Source organism: Neopelma chrysocephalum, unplaced genomic scaffold, assembly GCF_003984885.1.
Source record: "Neopelma chrysocephalum unplaced genomic scaffold, ASM398488v2 Primary Assembly neopelma1_146, whole genome shotgun sequence".
In the NCBI taxonomy this organism is placed as follows: Eukaryota; Metazoa; Chordata; class Aves; order Passeriformes; family Pipridae; genus Neopelma; species Neopelma chrysocephalum.
The window spans coordinates 2046936-2072592 of NW_020897808.1; the positions used below are offsets into that span (position 1 = coordinate 2046936).

Genomic DNA, 25657 nt, shown 5'->3' on the forward strand with positions numbered 1-25657 from the left:
GACAAGTCAAAGGTTGGACTTGATGATCTCAGAGGTCTTTTCCAACCTAAATGATTCTGTGATTCTGTGAGAGTGCAAGACCCACCATCCCAAGCTCTTCCAGCAGGAAATGAGCCCAGTTAGGCTTGCTGCACATCAACCATGAGGCAGCCACATAGAAAGAAGCATAACATGCTTAAAGCTGATCGGCACAGTGCTTTTCCACAGTTATACACAGACCGTGAGGGACATGACAATGGCAACACTGTTTGGTGAGTATTCATTCTCATGGTTGAGGGATGATGTTTCATCCCAATCTATATGACAAACACTTCATGGCCTTTCAACACCTCTACTGCTTTCCCTCTGTAAATCTTATAGTCACAGCTCATCTAGACTGTTTGTGCGTTCTAAGCTTGCACTCTAATGGCAGAATATAAAATAATATTGCCTCCCCATCAGTGTGTATTTAAACCAGAGCAACATACATTGTTCCAGTATAACCCACAAATCATTTATTTCAAAGGTGAATAATTTTCAACAGCAAATATATTCAATATCATTGCAATTTGGGGGCAATTTAGAAAGAGGCAGAACACCACTCTACTACATTATTTTTATTCAGAATCATTTGTTCAGCTTCTTGTCTTTGATGCATTGCTTTCATTAACTCGAAACTCGCAAATACCAAGTTTTGTTGAAAAGCTTTCTTATTTTGGTTGTTCTGAGTGTTTCTTTCCCTCCATGTCCAAATAGAAAGATAAATAAATAAACAGGCTACAAATGTGAGAGAGAGCTCACATGTAAACAAATGCAAAACAAATCACCATCACAGGTTGACATCCTTCACATTCAGGCCTCCCTTGAGGCCTCCCTTGAACAGCCCCCTTTACTCTTGTCCTGCTCACTTGACCCTGACCCCAGAATTGCAGCTACTTGTTATGTCACATCTCTTTGGTCCTGAGGAAGCCAGGGGCTGCAGAAGCACAGCCAGAGAAGGCATGAGGCAGAGAAGACCTGGGGGGAAGTCTGAACTTAGAAGCTGAAGCTGCTGCCTCTAACCTAACCTGTCTAGAAGAAGTGACACCACAAGCCATGTAATTTTTTTTCTCAAGTTCTCCCAGGGTTTTTCAAGAAGGAAGTAGGTTCCTCTCATTTTGGCAAGGGAGATTTACTTCCTCTTCTGTTATCCAATGCCTGTTGGCTGTCTTTCACGAGAAGTCCTGGGACATTTCATGCAGACCCATTCCATGCATCTCCTCCTAAGAGAAGATGTTGGACCTTTCAGTAAAGCCATCTGCCCAGATCAGGTGTTCAAAAGCACAGGGACTCCTGTGAAAAACCTGATGTAGATACAGAGCACATTTAAAGCCTGAAGTGATCTTGACCCTGCCATAATCAAGACACCTGTCTTATTAATGGACATGAGATTCTTTTCACACTAATGAAGGCCCACTGGGGCTTTTAGTATCTTGAGTTCCTTGAATGAACATTAGGCCCACATGAATCTGGTGGTGAACTGGAACTCAAACTGTTCTTCAGACCAAAAATGTAATACCTGAGTTTCAATTGATGTAGGAGCTGTCTAAAAACCAAAACTACCTTGACATCTTCTAATAATAGTTCAGTAGGCTTTAATTCCTCATTTAATTCCTGAGTCTGGATATTCTCTAGGGCCTGGATTACTTCTATAGGGTCTTCTACTGTAGTTTTCTCAGTTGAGCCACAGGCACTAATATAAGACACATTGTAAATAATAATAGTCAATTCTGGTAAACAAACTTTGCTGTTTTTCATCTAGATCTGTCAATTAATTCTACTGCAAAGGCAAGAAAAGCGAAGAATCTAGCTATGAAATTTCCTTTTCTTAATGAGGCATTTAAATAGCATCTCACATTTGTTCTCCAGTTGTTTACATAGGATGTCATTTGTGATGCATTGTTAGAGCCCTGTAAATCTCAGCTGGGGACAATATCCCAGAGAGCAGAAAGGGACAGTTCTGCTTCAAGCTACATCTCAATAGATTAGCTGCCTTTTCTTTTATTGTGTTAGTCATCTGAAATGATATCTGTAATCCTGTTAATGAAACGCAATAACATCAGATGCAGAAGCTGCCAAAAAAAGAGAAATAATGTGCATTTCCAATTAAGTTTTTTAGTTGATCTTCATTTTTTCCATTGCTGTTTTAAATGTTGCTCTTTTTCTGAAGGTCATCTTATAAGCATTTAATGGATAGCCTGGCTTTTGTGTTTTAGACACCTTACTGCCTCTGGTTCAATAGGTCATTAAACATATATTTAAGTCATTCTTTGTCCCAAATGTTTCTTACAGGATCACAGGCAAAACAGGCAAAACAGACAATGGATCCCAAGGTGGATGAAAGGAAGGTTAATTATTCTAATTTTACAGATGAGAAAATGAAGCTCAAAAGGGAGAAAATATCTAACACATAACTCACCCCAGTCAATAGCATGACTCCCATTGGTCAAGTCTTACAGACCTAAGTCTTAAACATCACATTCATTTCAGTGTGAATCAGGAGACTTCAAAAGTCCCAGGTGGCCTTTTGGCTTTTACTGTTATCTTTAGACGACCAGAATGCTTTAAAAATCTGACTCTAAAAGTCTTGCTTGAGGTCCTATGTGCCCTGCTTCTAAACCAGCTGGGTGAGCCAAACCTCAACCATACTTTCCTAATTCAATACATAATGAAAATATTCTTTGTAACCGTGTGTAAATTTCAAAGAGTAAAACTTCAGGGATATCTGATCAGATGCTTTTCAGAGTGCTTTAATATCTCTTCCTCCACAGCTTATAATGAGATTTAAGTGCTCAGCAGAGAAGCAAACTGCAGGTGCCTAGTCTGGTGCTTGCTCTCACTATTGTTATCTTAGCATCCCAGCTAGAAATGTCCAAATGAAAATTCTGGGCCTTAGCAGTGTCAACAAGAGATGCATGGCTTGAATTGGAGGGTTGTGACCACAGCTCAGGATGCAAAATACTGTCTGTGAAGTGCACAGAACCTTCTGGAGGGCATATCCATGCATTGTCTTTCCCTTTTGAAAAATGGCCAGAATTGTTTTTCTGTAACCCCAAAACAGAATGAGGTGTGGGGGTGGGGTGGAGTGGATGTGGTGTCTAAGGTAAATTTTCATTCACTTGGAAGAAAATCATGAGACTAACTCAGTTTGGCTTCTCCTTCCTTTTAACAGTGTTAGGTCAATGATGCCATTCTCATTTCCTGACTGGCTATTAAAAAAGAAGTGAAAGTATTCCCAGCTTTCACAGGAGTGCTTTGGTTATTTTGACAGCTAAGCCATAAATTCAAGTCACACAAATCTGTACCAACAGACAGACTCCTGTATTTTGTATAGAAAGATTTGCAGAGATATGTCACAAATAGGCTGAGAGGAGGTCATCCTCCTGATCCTTCTTCCTGCACAGATCAGAAATGAAGGCTACCAGACAGGCTGGCCCTGTGGCTAAAGCACCATGCCAAGGCAAGAATTTAGTGTCTGTTCTGACAGGCACGTGCTGCAGAGGCAGGAAGCAATTTACTCACGGATTAGATCTCTGACTGTGAGCTGGGGAGGAAGATGGTAGCAACTGGTTTGAGTTTTGTGGAAGGATCTGTTGCTTACTTTGTGCTTTATGAAGCAAAAAGTAAAGAATTTAAGTATGTACAAGCCTCACTGTGGCAGTAACAAGAAATTTGACGAGTTTCTAATAAACTGAGTTGTGTTGACAGGCATAGAGAGGTAAAAAGATCTTAGAATTCCATCATTCATCACTGAAATTCATCATAAACTGATGTTATACTGATATCTGCTGTGTGACTAAGACGAAAGAAAAATAACTTATAAATACAAGATGAAACAAATACCATGTTTCCTCCTAATCTAGTAATTTCCATTTACAAAGCCAACACGGATGAATGAGCAATTTACCCTGATGAAATCACTGTAGTTCTTAGTGCCCATTTGTAATAACTGCCCATCCCCAGTGATTCGCCTTCATTGTAATTTCCAATTGAGTTGTTATGAATGCAGAGAGGGGAGAATTTAATAAAAACAATAGTTGGATGTGACTGCCAGCCCAACGTGCTCTATGAATCTGCACTGGGGACATAATGCTGGGCCTATGAGCTCTGAAGTCAGACGCCTGCACAGCGGGATATTGTCTATCCCTTCAAAAACTTATTCGTATGTGGATTCTGGGCTAGTGTGAACTACTTAGGACACAATCAGGGAGGAAGGAGTTTTGGGTCTGATAAAAGCTGTAGACTTAGTAGCTGCTTTTCTGTCCAGGGAGTGCATCCAGCTCAAGGTGACTCATGGTGGGATCAGATTGTGGCCCTTCTTCAAAAATTTTGGCTTTTTCAAAGCCTGATCTCCTAATATAGGGCAAAAGAAAGATCCCTCTGAAAGGCTCTATGCCCTAGATATAACTTATTTGGGTCTCTTTGATTTGTGAAACACATGGTTGATTGACAGGCCAAGACTATGAAGTCAACTTTGTAGAGCCATAAATAGCATAATTCAGCTTCTCTGCATCCCAGCAGATGTATTCACCAGGCACATGAGTCTCTCCAGGCATCAAAATTGACAGATTTCATTAACTTTCTGCAACCTGAGAATCCAGCTGTAATAGACAGTGTGGAGAAATCAGAGGAACTGCAGGTTCTCAGCAAGACTGTGTTATCAGGCAGTCCTGATTATACAGAGCCGGCAGGCAAGGCACTGGCTTAGCAGTCACCGTTCGCCCTGGTACTGCTCTTAATGACTAATCCCCACAGCATCCTTTCTCACCTCTCTGAGCCTTGCAGTTTAACATCACAGCCAGCCTCTAGAAGGGAATAATGTGATGCAGTACAAACAGTTATCCTTTGCAGCAACAGCTCTGCATCCCACTCTTGCGTTTAGGCAAAATATAATTATTCCTTACTTATGCTACTAGCTCTCAGATGTCATTAAAAGCAGGAAAGTTGCAGACTTTCTGAAAAGGAGAAAAGAAAGAGGACCTCCTCCACTAAATAATTGTAGTACCTCATTTGCCTAAAGCTCCACTTACAAGGCTTGCCTTGTGATATCTAAGAAATGAGAGATTCTTCTCCTTGCTCTTCCCCATGTCAGCTTGACCTCTCTTGTTCTGTGTTTTGAAGATCTGCTTCAGGGTTTTGGGTGAACAAGAACCTGTTGGTTTTAAAATGCTACTCTCCCTCCAGCTGTTGAGCACTGCCTGAGCTGAGCACTGTTGACAGGCAACTGGGGGCAGAAGCAAGCTCAAGGCAGTAACAGGTCCTTTTGAAAAGGGAAGGAGGGAGAATATGCACAGGCCTCCCATGCAGCTGGAAAAGAATTGTATGATGTGGTACTTCTGCTCATGTTTGCCCTCTCCTCTCACTGGGTAATAAACATCTTATTCAAGCATTTGGAAGTCACTGGTAGTATTTGATGCACTTGGTGAAATGGCATGTTGGAAGGGCCTGCACAGGACCCTCTGATCCTGCTTTTGTGCAGGCAGTCAGACGGGAAATGCTCTGACCAGGATGTCTGCAGTGAAGACATTTGTGGGGCTGCCTGTTCTACGGCTTCTGGGGAACATGCAGGATGAGAGCAATAGGTAAAACCTGGCAGATGAATCCTAATGCACTGCCCTGCAGCCTATAAGGAGGAGGCTAAAAGAGAGACTCGTCCCATCATGAAGGAGTTGCATTTTTTTTTCTTGTCCTCTCTAGAGAAAAACAACAGAAAATATCTCAGCAGCTTTCTCAGGAACATAGCTCCTAGGATCACTGTAGAAATACCTATAAGGAGCAGTTGTAAGATGGTGTAGCAGGATTCTAAAACTTCATATTGTCCAGAAATTATGCTGTTTATTCTTGAGTGCCATCTACTGACAATTTCTGTCTTAGTGATTTACTTTCATTCATATTGCTTATTTTAAATGCTCTGTGCAACATCTGTTATCTTAGATGGAAATGCCTGCAATTTTGGAGCTGAATGGTTAGGAGTTAGTATTTTATTGGGACAGCTGGCAGTTTGAATTGTTCCTTATTCCTTAAACACCTCATTCCCCTCTGCAGGCCAGGATACTCATGATGTTTTCAGTTCTCTCTTCAACTTCCCTTTTTGCTTCCACCCATCACCAGGTTTACTCCATTCTCTGCCTGCTCCTTCTGCCTAGAAGGCAATTTTGGGTTCCCTACACTCATTCTTCTGGCTTCAAAACAGTTCTAGTTGTGCTGTCCCCCTTGTGCAAGAGGTTGCCTCCATAAGTTTGTTACAGTACTGCTGAGGTCTTATTTCCCCCTCTCCTTTCTGCTCTTCCTCTTCTTTCAAGAGATTTTTCACCAAGTTCCATGCAGTAACCTTGAAAATATTTAATGATCACTGACTCCACTATATTACCTGTTCTAGAGGTATTTTATTTTAGTTATGTGATACATGAATTAGCATTATTATTACAGTTTTTCATTTTCTATCTGTAAGATTTCCTCCTACAGCAGTCCAATACATTTTGCAAAGATAAAAATAAATTAAAGGTGAAAAGTTATTGCCAAGGACAAGAGCTCAGGAAGTTTAGCCTACAAGATATTTCTTTCTCCACTGAAAATATAATCTGTATAGATAAAGAAAATGCCAGGTACCTAACTCATTATAAGCAACTGAGAAAATGGGTCAAGAAACTTCCTTCTTATACACTTAGTTTTTGGCTTAGTTCCACCTCTGCCAGATAGACAAAGGAATGAGGAAAATACTAGAAAAGTCACCTACAGCACAGCACCAATTTGAGTGAGGCTTCTTTGACCATGCCTTAGACAATACAGCATGATGGCCAGTGACACCCAGACACTCAGCTGCCACTCAATTTCAGGCAGAAAATATCGGGTTGTAGAAGTGTAGACATTTGTCTGCAACATACTTATACTGTGGAACTCCCTCCCAGAGGATTTTGCTGAGTTCAAAACTGCAAATATGTTTTAAAAGGATTAGACAGATTCATGGTGGGCAGGTGTGATGTTTGCTATTAAGTGTGACAGCCTTGCTCTAACATCTGTTACAGAAAGCCCCTGTAGAGCTGATGGCTGGAGGGCTGCAACAGGGAAACTACTGGTCTGGGCTGACCCAGGCTGGTGCTGCCAGTCCGTCCCGGGGACAGCAGCTACAGCAACCAGGGGATGATTCAAAGCAGCCATCTTCAGTCTGGCAAAGCCTTTGAATTCCTGTGGAAATAGCGGTCTTAAATGGTTATTGTCCACTAAGATCCCTCAATCTCCAGTGATAAAACTGGGATTGCCCCCCTGAACTCAATGCTACAGAAAGCACACGGTGAGGTTTTGCTGGGTTTGTTTCAGTAGAGACAGTTTTGCTGAAGTGAGGGCTGAGGAGTGTTTCAGTATTTGTTCCTGGATTTCTAAATCCATATTCTGCCTTTTGTATAAACACAGATCCAAACTAATATTTGACTGACTTAGTAAGATGGCACGTGTCACTTGCATCCCATTTCTTTTATTTTAATGTTTAATAGCCTCCTGTGCTGCAATTCACAATGTAGTCTTTATCCTCATTTCTTGAATCAGGCAGCAAAACCTGCTTTGTGACAGAGAGGATGCTTGTGAAATTGCTGCACAGGGGTTCCTCTCACTGAAGGGCTGACAAGACACCAGCTGAGGAGAAAGCTTAATTGCATGGGTGATCAAAGGAGAATGTATGAAGACAGGGAGACTGTAATGGGGTGTGCGTAGGAGTGTGTTTTAACGAGGGATTATAGGGGAACATGTGAGTCTGGCACACACAAAATGACAGAAATGAATGCATGAGCTAGTACAAAATAGCATGGTAACCAAAGGCATCCACAGATCAGCTTCAGCCCCTTCTCAGCTCTTGCCTAAAAGAACTATATGCTATTATCTGTCATCCTCCAGACTATGCAAAGAGAAAAAAGTGAAGATTTGGTCTTTGCAATTGGGAAAGGAGGAAGGGGTGGGGAGGGGAAGGGAGGGGGGGAACCTCATGAGACAACAACATCCATAAGTCATGAACTGGAAAAGAGAGATCAAAGCAATGAGCTGAAATAAGAAGAAAGGACACAGGACACTGTTATGGGGTACTCCTGGGAATGGGAGGAATTGACATAAAAAACTGAGGCCTGAAAAAGCACTGAAGGCACATGCCAGCCTTTCTGTGTGCTGTAAAATGCTGAACTGTCAGAGGTTTGGTTCACAGTGTGTACTATGCTTTGTTGTATGCTGTCTTCCTCGATACTAGCTCCACTGACATCACTGGGGGTACTTGAGAAGTAAGATACCTCTTAGTATCAAAACAGGCACCATTAAAATGGCTTATACACAGACTTGCACCATTTTAGCCAAATCTATTAAAAATCTCATTGCAGTTGTATTGGCATAAACCTCAATGCCAGTGTTCTTCAATGGATTTAAACTGCATCAATATAAATCCAGTTGCAGTTGATTTAAGAGATTCTAGGCAGAAATGCACTGCATTTTACAAACTGATGGGAGGACATACCCTTATTGAAATATTAAAACATATGCACTCCATCTTTTTGTACTCAGCAATGCGGTTTTTGAATTTTTGCCATTTTGCGTTTTACAAGCCCTTACAGGCAGTGAAAATAAGTAATTTTAAAACAGTCAGGTCAACAACATTTTGCTCCTTCGATTGAACCTGTGTGTGACCACAGAAGCCTTAAGCTTTAGTGTTTTATAAAATTCTAAGGACAGAGTAGAAGCACAATTCTTCTTTTACTTACACTACTCTGAATTCAAGATTTTAGTGACCGACAACTTTTTTTTTTTTTGCAAAAGGCATCTAGCGTTTAGTTTCATAAACACTTTTTTGTAAAAATAATGAAAGCTCAGCATCTAAGATGCCACCCATTAGATCAGGATGCTCACAGCCCCATCCAACCTGGCCTTGAATACTTCCAGGGATGGGACATCCTCACAGTAGATAATTTCTTCCATATCTCTGACTGAAATACTTACTCTTTAAGTTTAAAATTGTTTCCCCATATCCTATCACTATCTACCCAGGTAAAAAGTCAGTTTCCCTCTTCTTTGTAAGCCCCGTTTAGGTACTGGAAGGCTGCAGTGAGGTCTCCCAGAACCTTCTCTTCTCCAAGCTGAACAAGCCCAGCTCTCTCAACCTGTCTTCACAGCAGAGATGCTCCAGCCCTCAGATAATTTCCTGCTCCAACAGGTCCACGTCTTTCTTGTACTCCAGGGGGGGAGTCATGAGGGCAGACTAGAGACGCAGAATCACCTCCTTCAACCTGTTGGCCACTCCAGCCCAGGATAAGATTGGCCTTCTGGGCTGGGAACACACATTGCCGGCTCATTTTCAATTTTTCATTCACGAGAATCCCCAAGTTCTTCTTCACAGGGCTGCTCTGAGTGACTTCTTCTCCCAGCCTGTACTCATTTCTGAGATTGCCCTGACCCAGAAGCAGCATCTTGCACTTGGACTTGTTGAACCTCACGAGATTCTCGTGGGCCCACCTATCAAGTTTGTCCAAGTAGTTTTTTGGTCTAAATGGTCTATTTATGGACAGCTTGGAGCAGTCTAATGTTAATGAAATTTATCTAACATAACATTGGAAGAACAAATACAGTTATGGCCTTGGATTGGCACTGTGTAATGTTAAAAGGAAGATAGAAAACTACTGCCCCTCATGTTCCGGCAGTGACAAATTATGCAGTTCTCTCCTTCCACTCTCACATCTGCGATAGCTACAGTAGAACCTTAGTTCAAACACTGTTCTTATTTAGTACTTGAGTTGTCAAGCCAGTCTCAGCTTTTATGTGAGATTTCATGAAAAATAAATTTGACAATTTCTCCAAGCTGAAAGGCCTCTAACCATGCCTCCAGCCTGTTAGCCATAGTACTTACATGCTTTGTGAAATTTGTGTTTCACGTCAAGAACGGTAGATGCTGGAGGTACCTGGAAAAGAAAGCAAAATGCATGCAGATTAATTTTCTTGTCTTCTTCACTCTGGGATCCCTTCTCCATTCCTCTAATGAAGAGATGATTCAATTTGTCTTCAAGTTCTTTTGGCAAAATTGAAAGAAATCTGGAAATTTATTCTCACAGGTTGATATGTTATTAAGGATTGTCCACATTTGACTTACACACTACCTGGACCACCTCTGCTTGATCAATAGAAGGTTAAAATCATGAGGGTCGAGGGAAAGCTTTTGGTCCTACTTGATGCAATAATTGCCCCCAAGATCAAACCAGTGAGAAAACTTGAAGGGTTTAGCTTTAAAGTTAGGTTCAAGCATTGTGAGGCCCATCTCCTAGAGACATGAAACGGATTTCCTGAGAAGCCAGTAGCAAGGTGGCAGATTCTGTTCTTTCTGCCTGAAATGAGTTTGCTGCTGCACGGTGTTGTTCGTGTGCACTGACGCAATTCAGGTGTCACAGTATTAGATGGCAGTCTGGAAGCCTTTTAGGCTCTATTTTATTATGTATATTGATTTCTTAATATACTTTGTACAAAGTATCTGAGAAACACAACTTACTAGAGTGAAAGACTTAGATTTACAAGGAAAGGCAGTGGGACACTTCAGAAAGTAGTATATTGAGCTTGAGATCAAGGTGACATCAAGGTTTCAACAACTTGACACTGATTTAATATTGTGTATTGTTCATTTAAGCACAGAGGCTGAGAAGTAAATTGAACTCTGTCACGTATGGGGATCTGCTTTGGTTCTGGCAAGAGATCTCATCACTGCAGTCACACAGCAGCATACAGAAAACCCCTTCCCCTGAAGACTTTAGGCACCTGTACAGCATAGACTAATACCAGTACGAAGTGGTGGTGACATATAGCAAAATCTTGAGGAGTAGCAGAATTTCTTTGGATTGAGGTAGAGAAACAGCCATAGCACCATTTTCCCTGTCTGGGCACTCAGCACCTGGCTCACCCCATCCCCAGCTTCCCTCAGCTTAACCAGAATGCAGCAGTTGCCTGGCGCAACCTTCTTGGTAGTTACACAGGAACCCAACAGTCCTGCTCTGCAGAAGCTTATCTGTCTCTGCCCACCTAAAGATTTCTATGGGATATGCAGTTCCTGTTCCATTGCATTAGTTAGAACTCATACACTTAAGCATTAACTGACTTACTGAGCCTTGCTTGGATTTTGGCACCATCTAGCCTATAGCCCCACTTCTTCCAAATGTGCTTAGTGATATTTATCTGTCTATCTGTTTTACTTACTAGTGATTTGTGACAATAACCATGCAAAAGAATAGAGAAGAACATAAGAAATTCTGCCAGTAGAGATCAGTCAGCACCTTAGCATAGGTTGTTTTGTTGAAGAGACCGAGTTTGTAGAAATACTGATGTAAGAAAATAAAATTGCTGACTCCGAAGTAACAAATCACTACAGAAAGAAAAGTTTACTCTTTATATTTTGACACCCCACACAGATATACAATATATGTGCCATTAGACTTATGAGTAAGGCAACTTGTTTCCAGTAATAATATGAACAGACAGGGAGCTTAATACAGATTTCAATTATCTAAAGCTGTAAAATGACACCTGTGCTAAAAGGTTGTAAAGTACGGATTTTTTTTCTAGCTTTTCCTTTGGGCTTAGATGAGAACACTGTCTTTTCTGTGGTTACAGAGGGTTTTACTGGGCATTGAAAAAGTCCTTATTTGCAGAAACTGCTGTAAGTGAACCTCTACTTAAACCTTGACTTGTCTCTCTGATGTGCCTACCAAGCAATGCCAACTCCACCCAAATCAAGGGCTGGGCTCCTTGAAATAAAGGACTACCCTTTCCCTGGCCCTGACATTTGTGTTGACTCGAACCATGTTGAATAGTACTGCGCCAGGAAGGAGACATTGCCCTTGGAGTTCCTGATGCCAGCTCAGTCCCTTTTCTTCCTAGCTAAAGGGAACAATAGGAGAAACTATCTTATCTTTCTTGGTTCAAAATGGAAAGAAAAAATTTTCTGTGTTCATTGCACTTAAGCCATTCCATGCAACATCCATTTGAACAGCATATATCTCCCATAGTCTACATGTGCCTTTTCTCATAATGTGTACAGCCTCTGTGGACTTGAATACTAGAGATGGTGGGGTTATGTTCTGAAAAGCTCTAAAAATATCTGAAATCGCTTTCTCACACCTTGTAATCTCACACCTGTGAGACTTGGATCCCAGAATCTGTCAGATATGGATACAAGTGCCTTTAGCTGGCAACAGCTATATGGCACACTAGACTGCAGACCAGAATCTGTCACGTGTTATAGCACGGGCAGGTTTGCAGGTATTCAGAGCCGGCATTGCCAGATGAAGGACAGGGATAGTCTTTTCCAATGTGATGGAGGATGAGCTGGCTTTCCAAATACAGTATAATCCACATTGGGGACCCCTGGTGGCCTAGTGGTTAGCGTGCAGGACTCTCACTGCTGCGACCACGGGTTCGAATCCCAAGTCCCCCGGGCAGATGGTAGCTCGTTAGCCCTGTGAGGCCATCCATCTATGAGAAGGTCACTCTAAACAAACCTACGTCCTGAGGACCTCACTGCCATTGTCCAAGCTTGCTTGGCCCCGGCAGATGAACCTTAGGATTAAAGGGTGGGCTCAGTTCAGCGCAGGCTGTGTCTCACCTAAAAAATCCATTGCGCAGGCTGGAAAGGTAAAAGACCTTTCCCCAAATCTTCGTTCGCGAAGACTGGCCATTATTATTATTATTATTATAATCCACATTACTGCAGGGCCTGCATCCCTAGAGGAGATCAGCATCTCACCATAATGGGTTCTGGGAAAGAGGAGCCAGGGTCAACCTGTGCTCTGGAGAGCTGATCATGTGATTAAGTCAAAGAAAGCTGGAAAAACTGCTAAGCTTAGCACACTTACAGAACAGTGCTTGCTCAAAACAGAGCCCAGGGTCTCTATCTCCTGCACTCCTGAGTATGTGCTGACTTAGGGCAGAGCTGTTCTTAATCAGTTCAAAATGTCTAGCCCAGCCCTTCTTAGCAAATCTACCTTTACATCCCTCTCCCTTTTTCATCCTGAGACATTTGGTGCTTTCTCCCCTCCAAATGGCTCCCTATGTCGGCCATGGGTTTCACATCACCTAACTTTAGCTGCTAAAAAAATTTCTCTAAGAAAGTGTTTTAGGTCTACCTGTAAAACCATTCACATGCCTTAGGTATTTAAAAGTGACAAAGTGCCTGCCAGGATCTGTGCTTACAATGGTCTGCTGCAGCAGAGGAACCAGTGAGTGTGTCCATAGCATCCCACATCACACACCACCTTCCCCTACCTCCAAAGGTGGTTGAACTATGTAGCTGCAGCTGGGAGGACTGTGCTCTGTGTGACACCTATGAGAGAGGCAGAGCTCATTAGCAGGAGCACTGCTGTGCCTGAGTACATCCAAGCTGCTTTAGGCTAGAGCTGGTTTAAATCTTGCCAGCTGGGGCCCAGAGCATGTGCTTGTTTGGTTGGTCGCAGGCTGGCAGCTCCACATGGCACCACACTGAATGGGTGAGGGTGCCCAGGGAAGGCATGGAGCACACATCCAGCCAGGAGGGCAGGAACACGTTTGTTTTACGAGCCAGCTGGCTTAGAGAAGGACCCTTCCACTTGAGATAAACTACACAGGTCACGAGTTGAAAAATAACACAAATACTTTCCTCTTCAGAATGGGCTTTGACATAGAAGAATCGCAGTGTCTTTTTGCAGGCAGAATAATGAGGCTACAGTCCACAAAAGAATGAAATACATTTTTTTATGATCTTGATAATTCTGTGTCCTTTTTTAAAGATCTCATAAAACAACCATTGAAGTTATAGTTTCTAATATTGATCAACGTGAAGATGGATGCTGAGACATCGGCTTACTACTAAGACTGTCCTCTTTGTAGACCATTAATTATCTTTTGTTCTTTTCATTGTACATCAAGACAAGCTAAAGAATTGTAAGGACTGGAAAAGCATCTGCTCTTATTGCCCTTTGTTCTAACTGAATAAAACACCTTGGAATATTTCACTCTAATTATTAGTCTTACTCTCCTTTCATTCTTTTGAATTATTTGTGAAAGTGTTATAACCTTTCCTTTCCTCTATTTCAGCACTTTTCAAATATGCAAAGGGAAAACAGAGTGAAAGACCATCTTTAGCTTATTTAAAGCAAGATGGATTTCACTGTAAAAATACCTCTTACTTGGCACATATCTTCTATAGTCTAATGGTCAAGCCTGCTTTCCCTACTTCTTAAGTTGTAGTCTAACACCAGATTTTAAATATAGTTAATTTCTAGAAAGTTTACTATCATGTGTAAAGTTCAAAACTACTTTTTCTTCAAAAGAAAATGTTATGAAGAAATGCAGATTTTACAGCTGTGCGTTGCATTGATTACACTTTTCATTCAGAAAAGGATGATTTAAAAACCTCAAATCCTCTTTTTCCTGTACCTTCATTGCAAAAATACTTTCACTTTCCCATTTGAGGCAACTTTTGATTTTATAGGAATTCAAAAACGAAAGGACCTTCTGGGTCATCCATACCAGTTCTATTCTTCCTTTATGCACCAATGCACAAAGCATGACATTTCTTTTTAAGATTTAAAATACCAAATTAGTATCTTGGGCTAGGACCCAAGGAAGAGCACTAAGTAGAAGATATTAAGGGAACTTAATACTGCCTTTTGTGAGTGCAAGCTAGTCAGATAGTTATCCACTTTCCTACCTCTTTCACATTTTTAAGTCAAGGAATTATGCCAAATCTGGTGATCTGCTTGTAATTGTATCACACAGTTCTTGCACTAAAGAATTATTGTAGGGGTTAGAGGTCAGCAGAATATCAATAAGAATTTGAATAATAGCATTTCAGCAAATAAGTGAAAGCAAATTTCATTCAAGGTTTCCCTTTGAATATTTTTTCCTCCTTGTCATATGTCAGTATTACTGCACCGCTGAGTCACCTACTTTGCAACAGGCAGTCATTTTCCATCATTGCAGAAATTCAGTAATTCTGCCACTACAGCTGCTCATTAACCACAGCCCCATCTTCAGCCAGGGTAAATTTGTTTAAAAGGGTGACATCAGCTTACTGCAGCTGAGGGTCTGGCTGCAAAACAAATAACCAGCTAATAGGAAAGCCAGGTACTTTCTAAATTCAGTGCTCAACAAATACTTCCTGCTTTTGCACCCTGTCCTTGTCTTGGGACCATGATGTACCACTAGAAATCAGCAGCATTTCACAGAAAGTTCATCAGGAAAACACCCGTTCTAATTGATCTCCGTGTTTTGTGACTTGACTTCTACATCAGATTATTTTTCCTGTTGTCAGTTTTCAAAGACAGTATTAAAAATTGAGTATTGTTTTACTGTAACCTTCCTCGGTATGTCCCACACTACTCTCTTGTTGTCTTGGTGAACCAGTGTGCCAGTCATGTCCAAAGAGATATAAATAAATGAGCTCATCATGGAAATGACATAGAAGTAACTACATATAGACAAGTGTTGTCAGCAACCACACAAAGGCTTTATATAGAATTCAGTATTTTACTTGGTAGACTGCAGTGAAATGCCTATCAAACAGCTGGCTCTGATCTCAAGCCAGTCTTTGCAGAAACTAATGATATGCAGAACTACCTTTTTAGCTCCAGTAATTTCCAGTACACATACGTAAGTAGAGAGCTGTATCACTTAGCAATCTTCTAGATTATTATCTGGTCACATGAACTTTGGCATATGAGATAATCCAACTGACTAATATTTCCAGTGATTATGGGCCAAATTATCTAAGAATACACATAGTCACATGCCTGTGGGGTGCTGTCATGTCAATTTACACTAGCCAAGTTTGTCTTCTGAGGATGATTAATTGCTTTTGTACTGCTAGCTGGGTACTTACATTAAAAAAAAAACCTCTTTCTTTGCAAGAAACTTCCTGAAAAAGTGTCAGACACCAGAAAGAGCTTTCTCTCTCCCTGCTACAGATGAGAGTGCAAGTAAAGAGAATGTAACCCATTAGCTGATGGAAGGTGCGTGGACCATCCCTCAGTTTACAGAATTCACCGTGGCTGCCTATTTCTGAGCAAATCTGACTAGAATTGGTTCTACCCCATGCTTTCTGACCTTTTGTTAAGAGGAGCTGAGTAAGGTTACTGTATTCACCTCAACAGATTAACAGCAGAATGAGTCAGGAAGCCTCTGTCACAATACTTTTCTACAAGGGAAATGGAACTGTTCTGGCAAAACTCTGGATGTGTAAATTTGTGTTGACTTCAAATTTTTAAAATGGAATAGGAATTAAAAAAAAACCAAAACCACTGCTTCGGAAACATGCTGAAAATTCATTTTACTGTGTTATTTTCATTACTTTTTATTTCTCATCTGTATGGAACTTTCATTACTTTTGCATTATTTTCTGACACATCTATCATGACAGTGTAAAATAATATAACACATGGCTCTCATGTCATTGAAAATAACCCAATAGGAAATAATATGCAAATAAATGCACTATTAAGTTGGAAAATAAATTGCACTTGAAATGTTTATTGTGTCATAACAGATTGAAATGCTTCAAAATTTATTTGTAATGCAATCTTTCCCAAATTCTACCTCATAAAAATTCAAGACTCATTTTTTTCACTGTCATTTTCAAAGAAAACAACATTTGGGATGGGCATTTAAAAAATAATAATTTGAGCAAAAAAAACTAATACAAAATATAAATAATAAAACGAAATTTAAAATCAATATTATATTAGTTTATTGTAAATAACTTATTTTATTTTATAAAATGGAATAAAATATAAATAATTAAAATAATAAAGAATAATTTTGACCCATACTTCTCAGGAATAAAGTGAGGCTTATAGAGAGGTTTAGATTTTTGTTTGGATTTTGATTACCAGTTCTAGCACAGATTAAGTATATGGCTTAGCTGTAGAATCTCTTTGTATTTGTCTTCCTTTTTCCATCAGATGGCTGTAGATATTTGTGTTTGCTTTTTTATATCTACACAGACTGCTAACACTTAAAATCAAAAAGTGCACCCAAGAAACTCAACCAGTGCTTACCATAGGATGGTCACAATCTATTTGGGAAACTGCATGAAAAAAAAAAAACAACAACAAAAAAACCAAACCCTAAGATCAACCAGTTAAAAAAAAAATTCACAGAAGAACATGCATTGGCAAACAAGAAGTTCTAGTAGTGGCAGAGCTAATAAAGCCTTACTTTCTACTAATAAAGGATCTCAAAGGTTTATCTAGCTGCCCCATATCTCTTCCCTGTCTCCTAAGACATTTCCACTGTGGAAGAATCTGGGGCTTTTTTGCTGCCATGCACTTGCTGGTTGTCTTTCCTCTATCAGATGCATTTAAATTTTTTCAGTAGGTCCCATATTATGTTGGGGAGAGCAGGCAGGGAAAGACGGAGAGACAGCAAACCTCCTGTGGTCCAGGAAGGGAAGGTGGAAGCTGAGAAGTGGCAGAAAGGAATGGGAAGCAAGGTTGATACGTGAGAACAAGTAGGCATCATTAGGTCAGTTAGAAATACAAGTACTTTTCACAATTCCAAGTGCAATGAAGAGATGTTGGCTGTACTTCTGATGGTCGGACTGACACAATTTGTTCTTTTGAGGCACAAGAAGTGTAGCTGTTAAGAAAATAAAGCTTGCATTTTAAGGACTTTTTAAAATCCAAAATTGTTTAAACATAAGCAGATATATTACAGAGATAGAATTAATATATACTGCTAGATACTTATAGATCCATGACTACATGGCTCAGGTATTTTGTGAAGAATCACAGGTCTGATTCAGAAATAACCTGAAGCATGTTCTGATGGACCAATAAATCATGTGCAGGAGTATTTTAATGCTACAATAATGCCTATATGAGATGCCATTATACACCTAACTTTCCATCATGGGTTGTGCTGTTAACTATTAGACTAATAAAACACCTACAGCTCCCTATGGTCTTACATTGCTCCAGTACATTCATATTTTGCAATAATCCATGAATTATCATTGATGCAATAAGGCAAATGTGTGGCTGGGGTAAAATGTCATAACTGTTGGGAAAGAGGACATTTTCACACTGGCTGGGAATCTGTCTCTACAGATACAATTTTGGCAATATTCACTGCTCTGGTAGCACAGCTGTTTTTTACTGTTCACTAGAACAGCTTACATTTGTGAAGAGCTGGAGCACCACTGGTGTCTCAAGAACTGACTCTCTTGTTTTTGCTGAACTTTAAATCAAGCTTTAATATTTAGGAATAGTTATTATATTTGCTTCTTTATTTCTTCCCCCAGGCTTAGACCTTTTTTATCTAAAATAAGAGACATATAAAGCTTGTCATTTAAAGGCACTTCTATACTTCGATTAGTATCAGCTGAATCATTAGTCTTCTGTTGCAGCTTCTGTAATTCTTTAAATTATCCCTTGAAAAATGCTAAATGCCCCAAAGTTACCAGCTTCTCCTCTCCCCAGTCTCTCTCTTCTAGAAAAATCAAAGGCCATTTCTTCAGGTATTCCATTTAAAAAGCCATATTGAAACAAGAATGATGACAGCAAAGAGCAAGCAGAAAATAATATGAATAGCTGTCTCTTCTCATCTGAAACTATCTGTAGCTATATTGACATTATGTGAATTTCTAGTAGAGCGGGAAGAAATAAGTGTAATGCATTGCTACTACAGAATTTGAATATGTTTACCTACTTTACCAAGTATAACTGATAACTGAGGAAGAAAATACTACTGTCATCACCTCCAGCAGTGGGAGGTAGGCATAAGATTCAATTTTTGCAGGCAAGAAAACACACAGATTTTATAACAAGTTTGTAAATGTAATGTATTTTTTTGCAGTGCCTCCCAGCAGGGACTAGATCCCTGTTGTGCTGGATGCTGTGGAAATATACGGTGAAAGGCACAAGACACCATGAAATCCTCCTTCCAAAGGGAAGTAAGAAAGAGGACTTCCACAGCAAGGAGTCTATGTCCAGCTAGCACTGTGTCTGTGTTCCTTCAGCCGTATTGCTGTGGGAATTGCTAGCACTGGGAATTGCAGCACTTATTTGTGGTCTTACTATGAAAGCCCCCTCCTTTGACACAGCTGGTCATTCAGTTCCTTTGGGCACCTCTGACATCAGAGGCAGGACATCTGTAATGATAGATTGCTTGAATGAGAAAAATTATAATAAAAATCCTTCCCCTGAAATGAGGCTGCTGTGGATATTCACAGGTTCTGCTCGTTCTCCACAAAGAAGAATATATAGTCCTCTGAAGTGAAATATTATAAAAATACTAAAAAAAAGCAATGAAAATATTAAACTCTCCTGAGAAAGGCCTTCTTTAGTTTGCTTCCTTATAATGAGGCTAATGAGAAGAGCCTGATGTTAGAGGCAATGTTCTGGTACTGCAAAGAGTTCCTTTGCAGAGTTTCATTGCCTACTTTAGTGATTGCATTTGCTCACCTCAAATGAATGTGGTATCTCTAACCTCCAATTCATGATGTGAGAAGTTATTTTTATTTGCTAGAGCTGACTATGCAAAAGAGAGCCAGCGATGACCGTTCTTCTTGACTGCTCACTTTCTGTGACAGAGCTGCAACCCATAGGCCAGAGTAATAGATTTCTGACACTAAAGATATCATTTCTGCTTTGCTGACATGCCAGTGTAAATCCACTGTATTATTAAGCCACAGTATGCAGATACAAGGACACTGTTGTTTTCAGTGCTTTTCAAACAAAAAAATGCTTGTGAACTCCTTCATACAAAGAAAGGCCTTTCAGAATAATCAGAATAAGCCCTAATTTATCTTTGGCAAAGATTTAATAATACACACAGTGTTATACTTAACTGCAAGAAGAGTTGTGTATATACAAGTGATGGGGTTGATGTACAGACTTGTGCAATGGTCTTTTAATTTAATAAAATTAACAATGTTCACATGACTTTCATTATAGGCATTGCACAGCATGTCTATAAGCACAAACATATAGTTAAATGTTCCTACAGTGTATATTCCTAACCATAAGCATTTGACTATCAGTAACTAGGTTTTACAAAGAGATTTCAGGGGGAGAAGGCACTGTGTAGTGCACAGAGAACTGGTTTAAGGAACAGCAGGAAAGTAGTTTCCATTGTCTTTGCAGCACACCAAGAAAGGAGGCTCTTCCTGAACTTCTTAGGAAGCAAGATATCTTCAGTAGAAATTAGGAAGTTTTCTGAAAAGAAGGGTTACTGCATAGTAGCCAAAACCTGAGTTTGCACCTCTGTTTACAGCTTAACTTGCAAAATCGGGTAGCACAAAACTACTGAGCTCTGAGGCTTTAGATGGGAAAAAGCTTTCTCTGCTGGTTTCCCCAAAGGTGATTTATTCTGTAAAAACTATATTGTGTAACACTTTCTGCCTTAAAAGCAACTCATGCAAAGTTAATTACATGGCACTATGTTTGTGGGAAAATACATTTTACTACAAGTTAATTTGAAGAAAAAAATATTATACAATGAATGCTATAAAAAAACAGTTATGAGTTGCCTTAACAGCATTTATAAATCAAATCATTGCACATCGATAACTTTAAAACCAACCTACATCAGCCTTTTGGAACAATGCACAAGTAAAACAGTTTTTGAGAAGCTATGTATTTTTCATAAATTGTGGCTGGCAAAAAATGTAGATTATTTGTTAAAAATACAAAAAGAAATTGTTTTCTTTCATTTATAATACTTGATGAATTTTGCATGTTCTGTTGTTTTCTATGTCTTTTTGGAAGCAATACAAAAGCCAAAATCCTTAGACATCTTGGGACTTTTTTTCATTGAAAATATTTCTAATAAGAAATCACTAATTACATGCTCTCTCTTCTTTACACAGAGACAGGAATTTCACCCATAGAAATTAATAAATTATGAGGGAGAAAAGGGACTTGTGATCATCTAGGCTAACCTGCTGTTTTACACTGGCCAAAGAAGAGACTTATTCCTTGCTAAATAGTCCTTTCACTCATTGAGCGAGAAACCTTTATGACTCATGTTTCAACTACAGAATATCTTTAAAAATGCAGTATTGATATGAATGTTGAAGAGGCTGAAGACTGACCCACAAGACACCCAACTGTTCCTTATCACCCCTTGACTGACTGTCAAAATATGGGCCAAATTTCTTGGCTAAATATTCCTAATTGTGGCTTTCAGGCACCAGCTCTTGTAAGGCCTTTGGCTGCTGATTCCTCCTTTCTCTCCCCATGCCCCAAAATCTGAAGCCTCTTCTCCATGGCCTACCACCTCAGAATTAATTTTTATGCCAAGAGTACAGAATCACAGAATCATAGAATCAACTGGGTTGGAAAAGACCTCTGAGATCATCAAGTCCAACCCTTGCTCCAACACTGCCGTGGTTACTAGACCATGGCACTAAGTGCCACAACCAGTCTCATCTTAAAAACCTCCAGGGACGGAGAATCCACTCCCTCCCTGGGCAGCCCATTCCGATGTCTGATTACTCTCTCTTTAAAAAATTTTTCCTGATATTCAACCTAAACCTCCCCTGGCACAGCTTAAAACTGTGCCCTCTTGTCCTGCTGCTGGTTGCCTGGGAGAAGAGACCGACACCCACCTGGCTACAGATCTCACATTACTTATTATTTCTCTTTTAAATTCTTTAAGTAACTCCTGGAAAAGGTTGTGTGCAGCAAACTACTTGCATAATGCCATATCCATAGCAGAGAATGTCCCCAGAGCAGGTTGACAATATTAAATAAATTATATTCCTCTGAAGAATTTTATGTTCACAGTGTGCATGTGCAAAATGAACTGCCAGTGTTGCTGACTCCTGTGAATTTACTTCAAGTTTTGCAAGATTAGGTAATTTTCTTCAAGACCTAGCTCCTGAAGGGATGACTATGGGACAAGATGTCTGGGATTTTCCTCTCCTACTGCTTCCTTTTGGTATTTTTTTTCTGCCTTTCCTGACTGTGGAAAAGCCTGCAGAGTGATGTGAATTTGTCTTGCAGGCTTAGAAAGCAGACAAATACGTATTTATTCTGTTTCTTTATGTTAAAGATGATCAAAAACTGATAGTAACCACTCAGTTCACTTAGTGTAAGTGACTGATCCTTCCCAAAAGTATAAGACAGGTAAGAAAGCCAAAGAAAATAATGTTATTTTCATTTTACAGACAGAGAATTAATTCACAGCTACTTATGCTGGATTCAAAACCTATTTATGCCAATTGATTTCTTGAGATCAGACAGCTAAACACATTTTTTCTAAACCCCTGACACTGCATTAAGGACAAGAAATTATTTCTTTCTAAAAGCAGAACGAGTTAAATGTATCACAATGTTGCAGACCTTACAGAGCTCCCGCTGATCTGAAGGGACTCCTATGCAGAGTCTCATAGAAACTGAACCTCCGGAAGCAGCCACTGGTATTTAACCACATAGCACTAATCATTGAATCACTCTGCCTGAGTTTCTATTAGGTAGAGAAAGAAAAGGTTGCTCTCTCTGCCATTATTTGTTTGTCCCTTTAGATTTATTAATCTGAGAATATTAGAAATGTATTTGCTAAATCATAATAGTCTGAACTACTAAGAATATGCAGTAAGAGTGCAAACACATACATTTTAAAATCTATGGTTCCTATTCTTCCTATTATAAATCCTGACAAGTAATAATTACATGCAATCTCAGGAAACAAAGTTAATCATAATTATCTTAAAAACAGAAAAGAGGCATTAGAAGGGTCATGTTGGGCCTGTATCAGTTACATTTAATTAAACAGAAGATAATGCATAATCCAGTAAAACAGTCTCTTTTTGCTCTAATAACCAACAGAAACAAAGCTCACCAATACTAACAAGTGTTCATGGAAGTAAGGAACTCAACTTCTGTACTTTCAGGGTTGTCTTAGGAAGGGACTATCACAGCAAATTAAGGGACTTAGATAGCCAGGTGAATGAGCAATCCAAAACCAAATTTTTAGGCAGTCTTGGAAATCTCAGCCCTGTACTGTACTTGTACCAATCCCTTGGTGTGCTGGTCATGTAAATTCAACACAGATTCCTGTTTCTGAGCAGAGACTTTCAGTTTACAGTTGTTATTGCTCTGTTGTGTGTATTTTACCTCTATATGGAGAGTACTTCTCAATCACCACTCATGCCTCTCTTTCCACCTCTTCAGGGGCAGAGTCCGTGGTTTGGAAAAGGTGTAGAAAATCTTCAGGCTCATCAAAATTCAGAATAAAAATTAAAACAGAGGTCTGCTATCATTCCAACAGCATGCATCATGGAAGGATTCCTGAAATGTGGCTCTTTACCTAATTCTGTTTCTGTAATATATTTTTTTTAATGACACTACAGGAAAGCTCAAATAAAGAACAGACTCAGGCTTTTTTTTTGATCAAAACCTAATTCAATATAGTATGTAGATAACCTAACTGTGTAAATATCACTCAATAAATTAAGTAATGTGAACACTATCATTAGAACTGATATTAATAGTCATCATATTAATTTGACCATTTTCTACATATTTCCTCTTTGTTTAGATTAAAAAAAAGTCAAAAAATATTTTGCCTCATAAAGAATGAACAAATGAGACATTTACTTTTAACTAGGCATACAAATTGCAAAAACACCCTTTAAATGATCAAGAACACTAGAAATCTGGTAGCATTCCACCTTACACATTTCAAAGGAATTAAACACTTGAAGCAAACTTATCTACCAGTTCCAGCTGTTGCCAGTGAGGATAAGGGAATTTTTTTATTTTTATTTTTTTCTCTTCTAGCAAAACAGTAAGTCTCAAAACTCTACTATGTTACTGAAAACTTCTATAGCCTAAATAGATTAGGATTCCCATTTTCATGACATGCAACAGACCAGCTCTTCTGCTGAGAATCACAAAATGAATCATGAAAACTGCGATGAAAATATTTGTGAAGCATTTTTTAGCTGTTTTTTATGGGTTTGTAAACTTCATTCCCACCCAGTCCTCTCATCCTACTTATAAAAGTTGACCATAGTTTATATTTTTACTCACATTATTAAAACAGACAAACCAACCAAACAAAATCTCAAAATACCTCTTTTAGATAAGACTCTTTGTTTAAAACTTAAATTTTTTAAAAAATGCCAGGTTCCTGCCCAATCTAATAAGTAGGGTGGAGCTGAGTGTGTGTAGATACCAGCATTGCTGAGATGGTAAGGTTTACAAACATTTAAAACTGAGTATCCACTTTGAAGAACACATTTCAATATCATCCTCTGAAATAATCACTGTCAAGAGACAGCCTAAGGACAGATCTAGAGTCCACAGAACAGCCAGGAGTTCTAATACAAACCAGTGTTGGATTATTTGTAAAAACCCTGGAGAAAAACAGCCCAGGATTGTGACTAATGAAAAGTTCTGAGTATCTCCCAGAGAAAAGAATGAAAGTACTTCTACTACAGAGTAAGAGCACAACACAATGAAAACAGAGTCCCTGAACTGGCACTGTGTGAACCAGGCACATCTCCAGCGTGCTGGAATAATACACTCACCTTGTCCACAATGCAGATCTGCTTCTTGCTTTGCACATCAAGAATTTCTACTTCAAAGTATGTGATTTTTGAATGTTTGAGCGCTGGTGACGGTTTGATTTGGCCAGCAGAGAGCATAAGCTGAGAGAAGTTGAGAAGAGAACGTGAGTCATTGTGAGACATGGACAGAGCTCCTCCATCGGCTGCAGGATCGCTCGTGCGTTCTGCAGTGCTGGACTTCTGCCTCTGGTGCATGGCGTGACCCAGCAGTAGCGATCGTCATATCAACAGGGGACAGTTCCAGGGGAAAATGTTTCCTCCCTGCATCGGTTAAATACAGTCACAGACTGATGAGACACAAAAGGTCAAGTGGCATTCCATTTTAAGTGCACTGTCTTATTTAGCAGGAGTGAAAACAATGACTCTGTAATCCATGTCTATATTTAACCTGCTATCGTGATGTGCTGTATTAGTGCTGCTAATGATTTTTTTTGTTTGTTTGTTTTATTTAAACCAGCATTTGAAACAACACAACTAGAAATTCTCTATCAGAAGATACCAGATCCTGAAATTCCAGAGCCCCAGAGGAATCAGGAATGAATGGAGTAAATTCCACTGTTACCTACTGAGACGGATATTTAAAGTGTCCACTTACACATGTATGTATGTGTGTGTATGTATGCTCCCTTAGTATGCATCTACAAAATCACATCAGATGTCATCCATTCTAGAAATATCTGCTAACAAAACACCAGAAGTTCATCAGCAAAATTTTGGGGCTCCTTGCAAATATCTGCTTGTTTTTGCACTGTGGATTTTCTGTTATTTGATGAGATAGAACTTTTCTTAAAGCTCTGCCAGGGAAAAATCAACTGAAGTAAAGGAAATTATAACCATAAAGGTATTAATTTGGGCTTGAATCATTTTACTATTTTCTTATTCTTTCCTGACAATTTTCACAATGCGTGTCTGCAGCAAAACAAAAGCAGCTTTAATGGTAAAAATAAAGATTACATAAAACAACAGATTTTCTCTAAAAGTGCTTCCCCAAGCCTTGTTTAAACTTCATTTTTCCATTTATGACATTTTAATAGGATTTAATAGAACTAGCAGCACTTTTCCATTCTGACATTCTCCCTAAAT

The 25657-nt window shown here is 39.5% G+C and overlaps 1 protein-coding gene across 15 annotated transcripts in view; it reads right to left on the reverse strand.

The window, feature by feature from the left end:
- TECRL (trans-2,3-enoyl-CoA reductase like) overlaps positions 1 to 24882 on the reverse strand; it is a 77246-nt gene extending 52364 nt beyond the window's left edge. For all 15 annotated transcript variants that reach the window (XR_003536943.1, XR_003536945.1, XR_003536944.1 and 12 more), the window contains exons 1-2: positions 24536 to 24882; positions 9893 to 9944 (exon numbers count right to left, since the gene is read on the reverse strand). Coding sequence is in view for 12 of the 15 variants with exons in the window: in XM_027700341.1 (XP_027556142.1) it covers positions 9893 to 9944; positions 24536 to 24769 (286 nt within the window). In the remaining 3 variants the exon portion in view is untranslated. The remainder of the gene's footprint in view (positions 1 to 9892; positions 9945 to 24535) is intronic.
- Between the last annotated feature and the right edge of the window lie 775 nt (positions 24883 to 25657).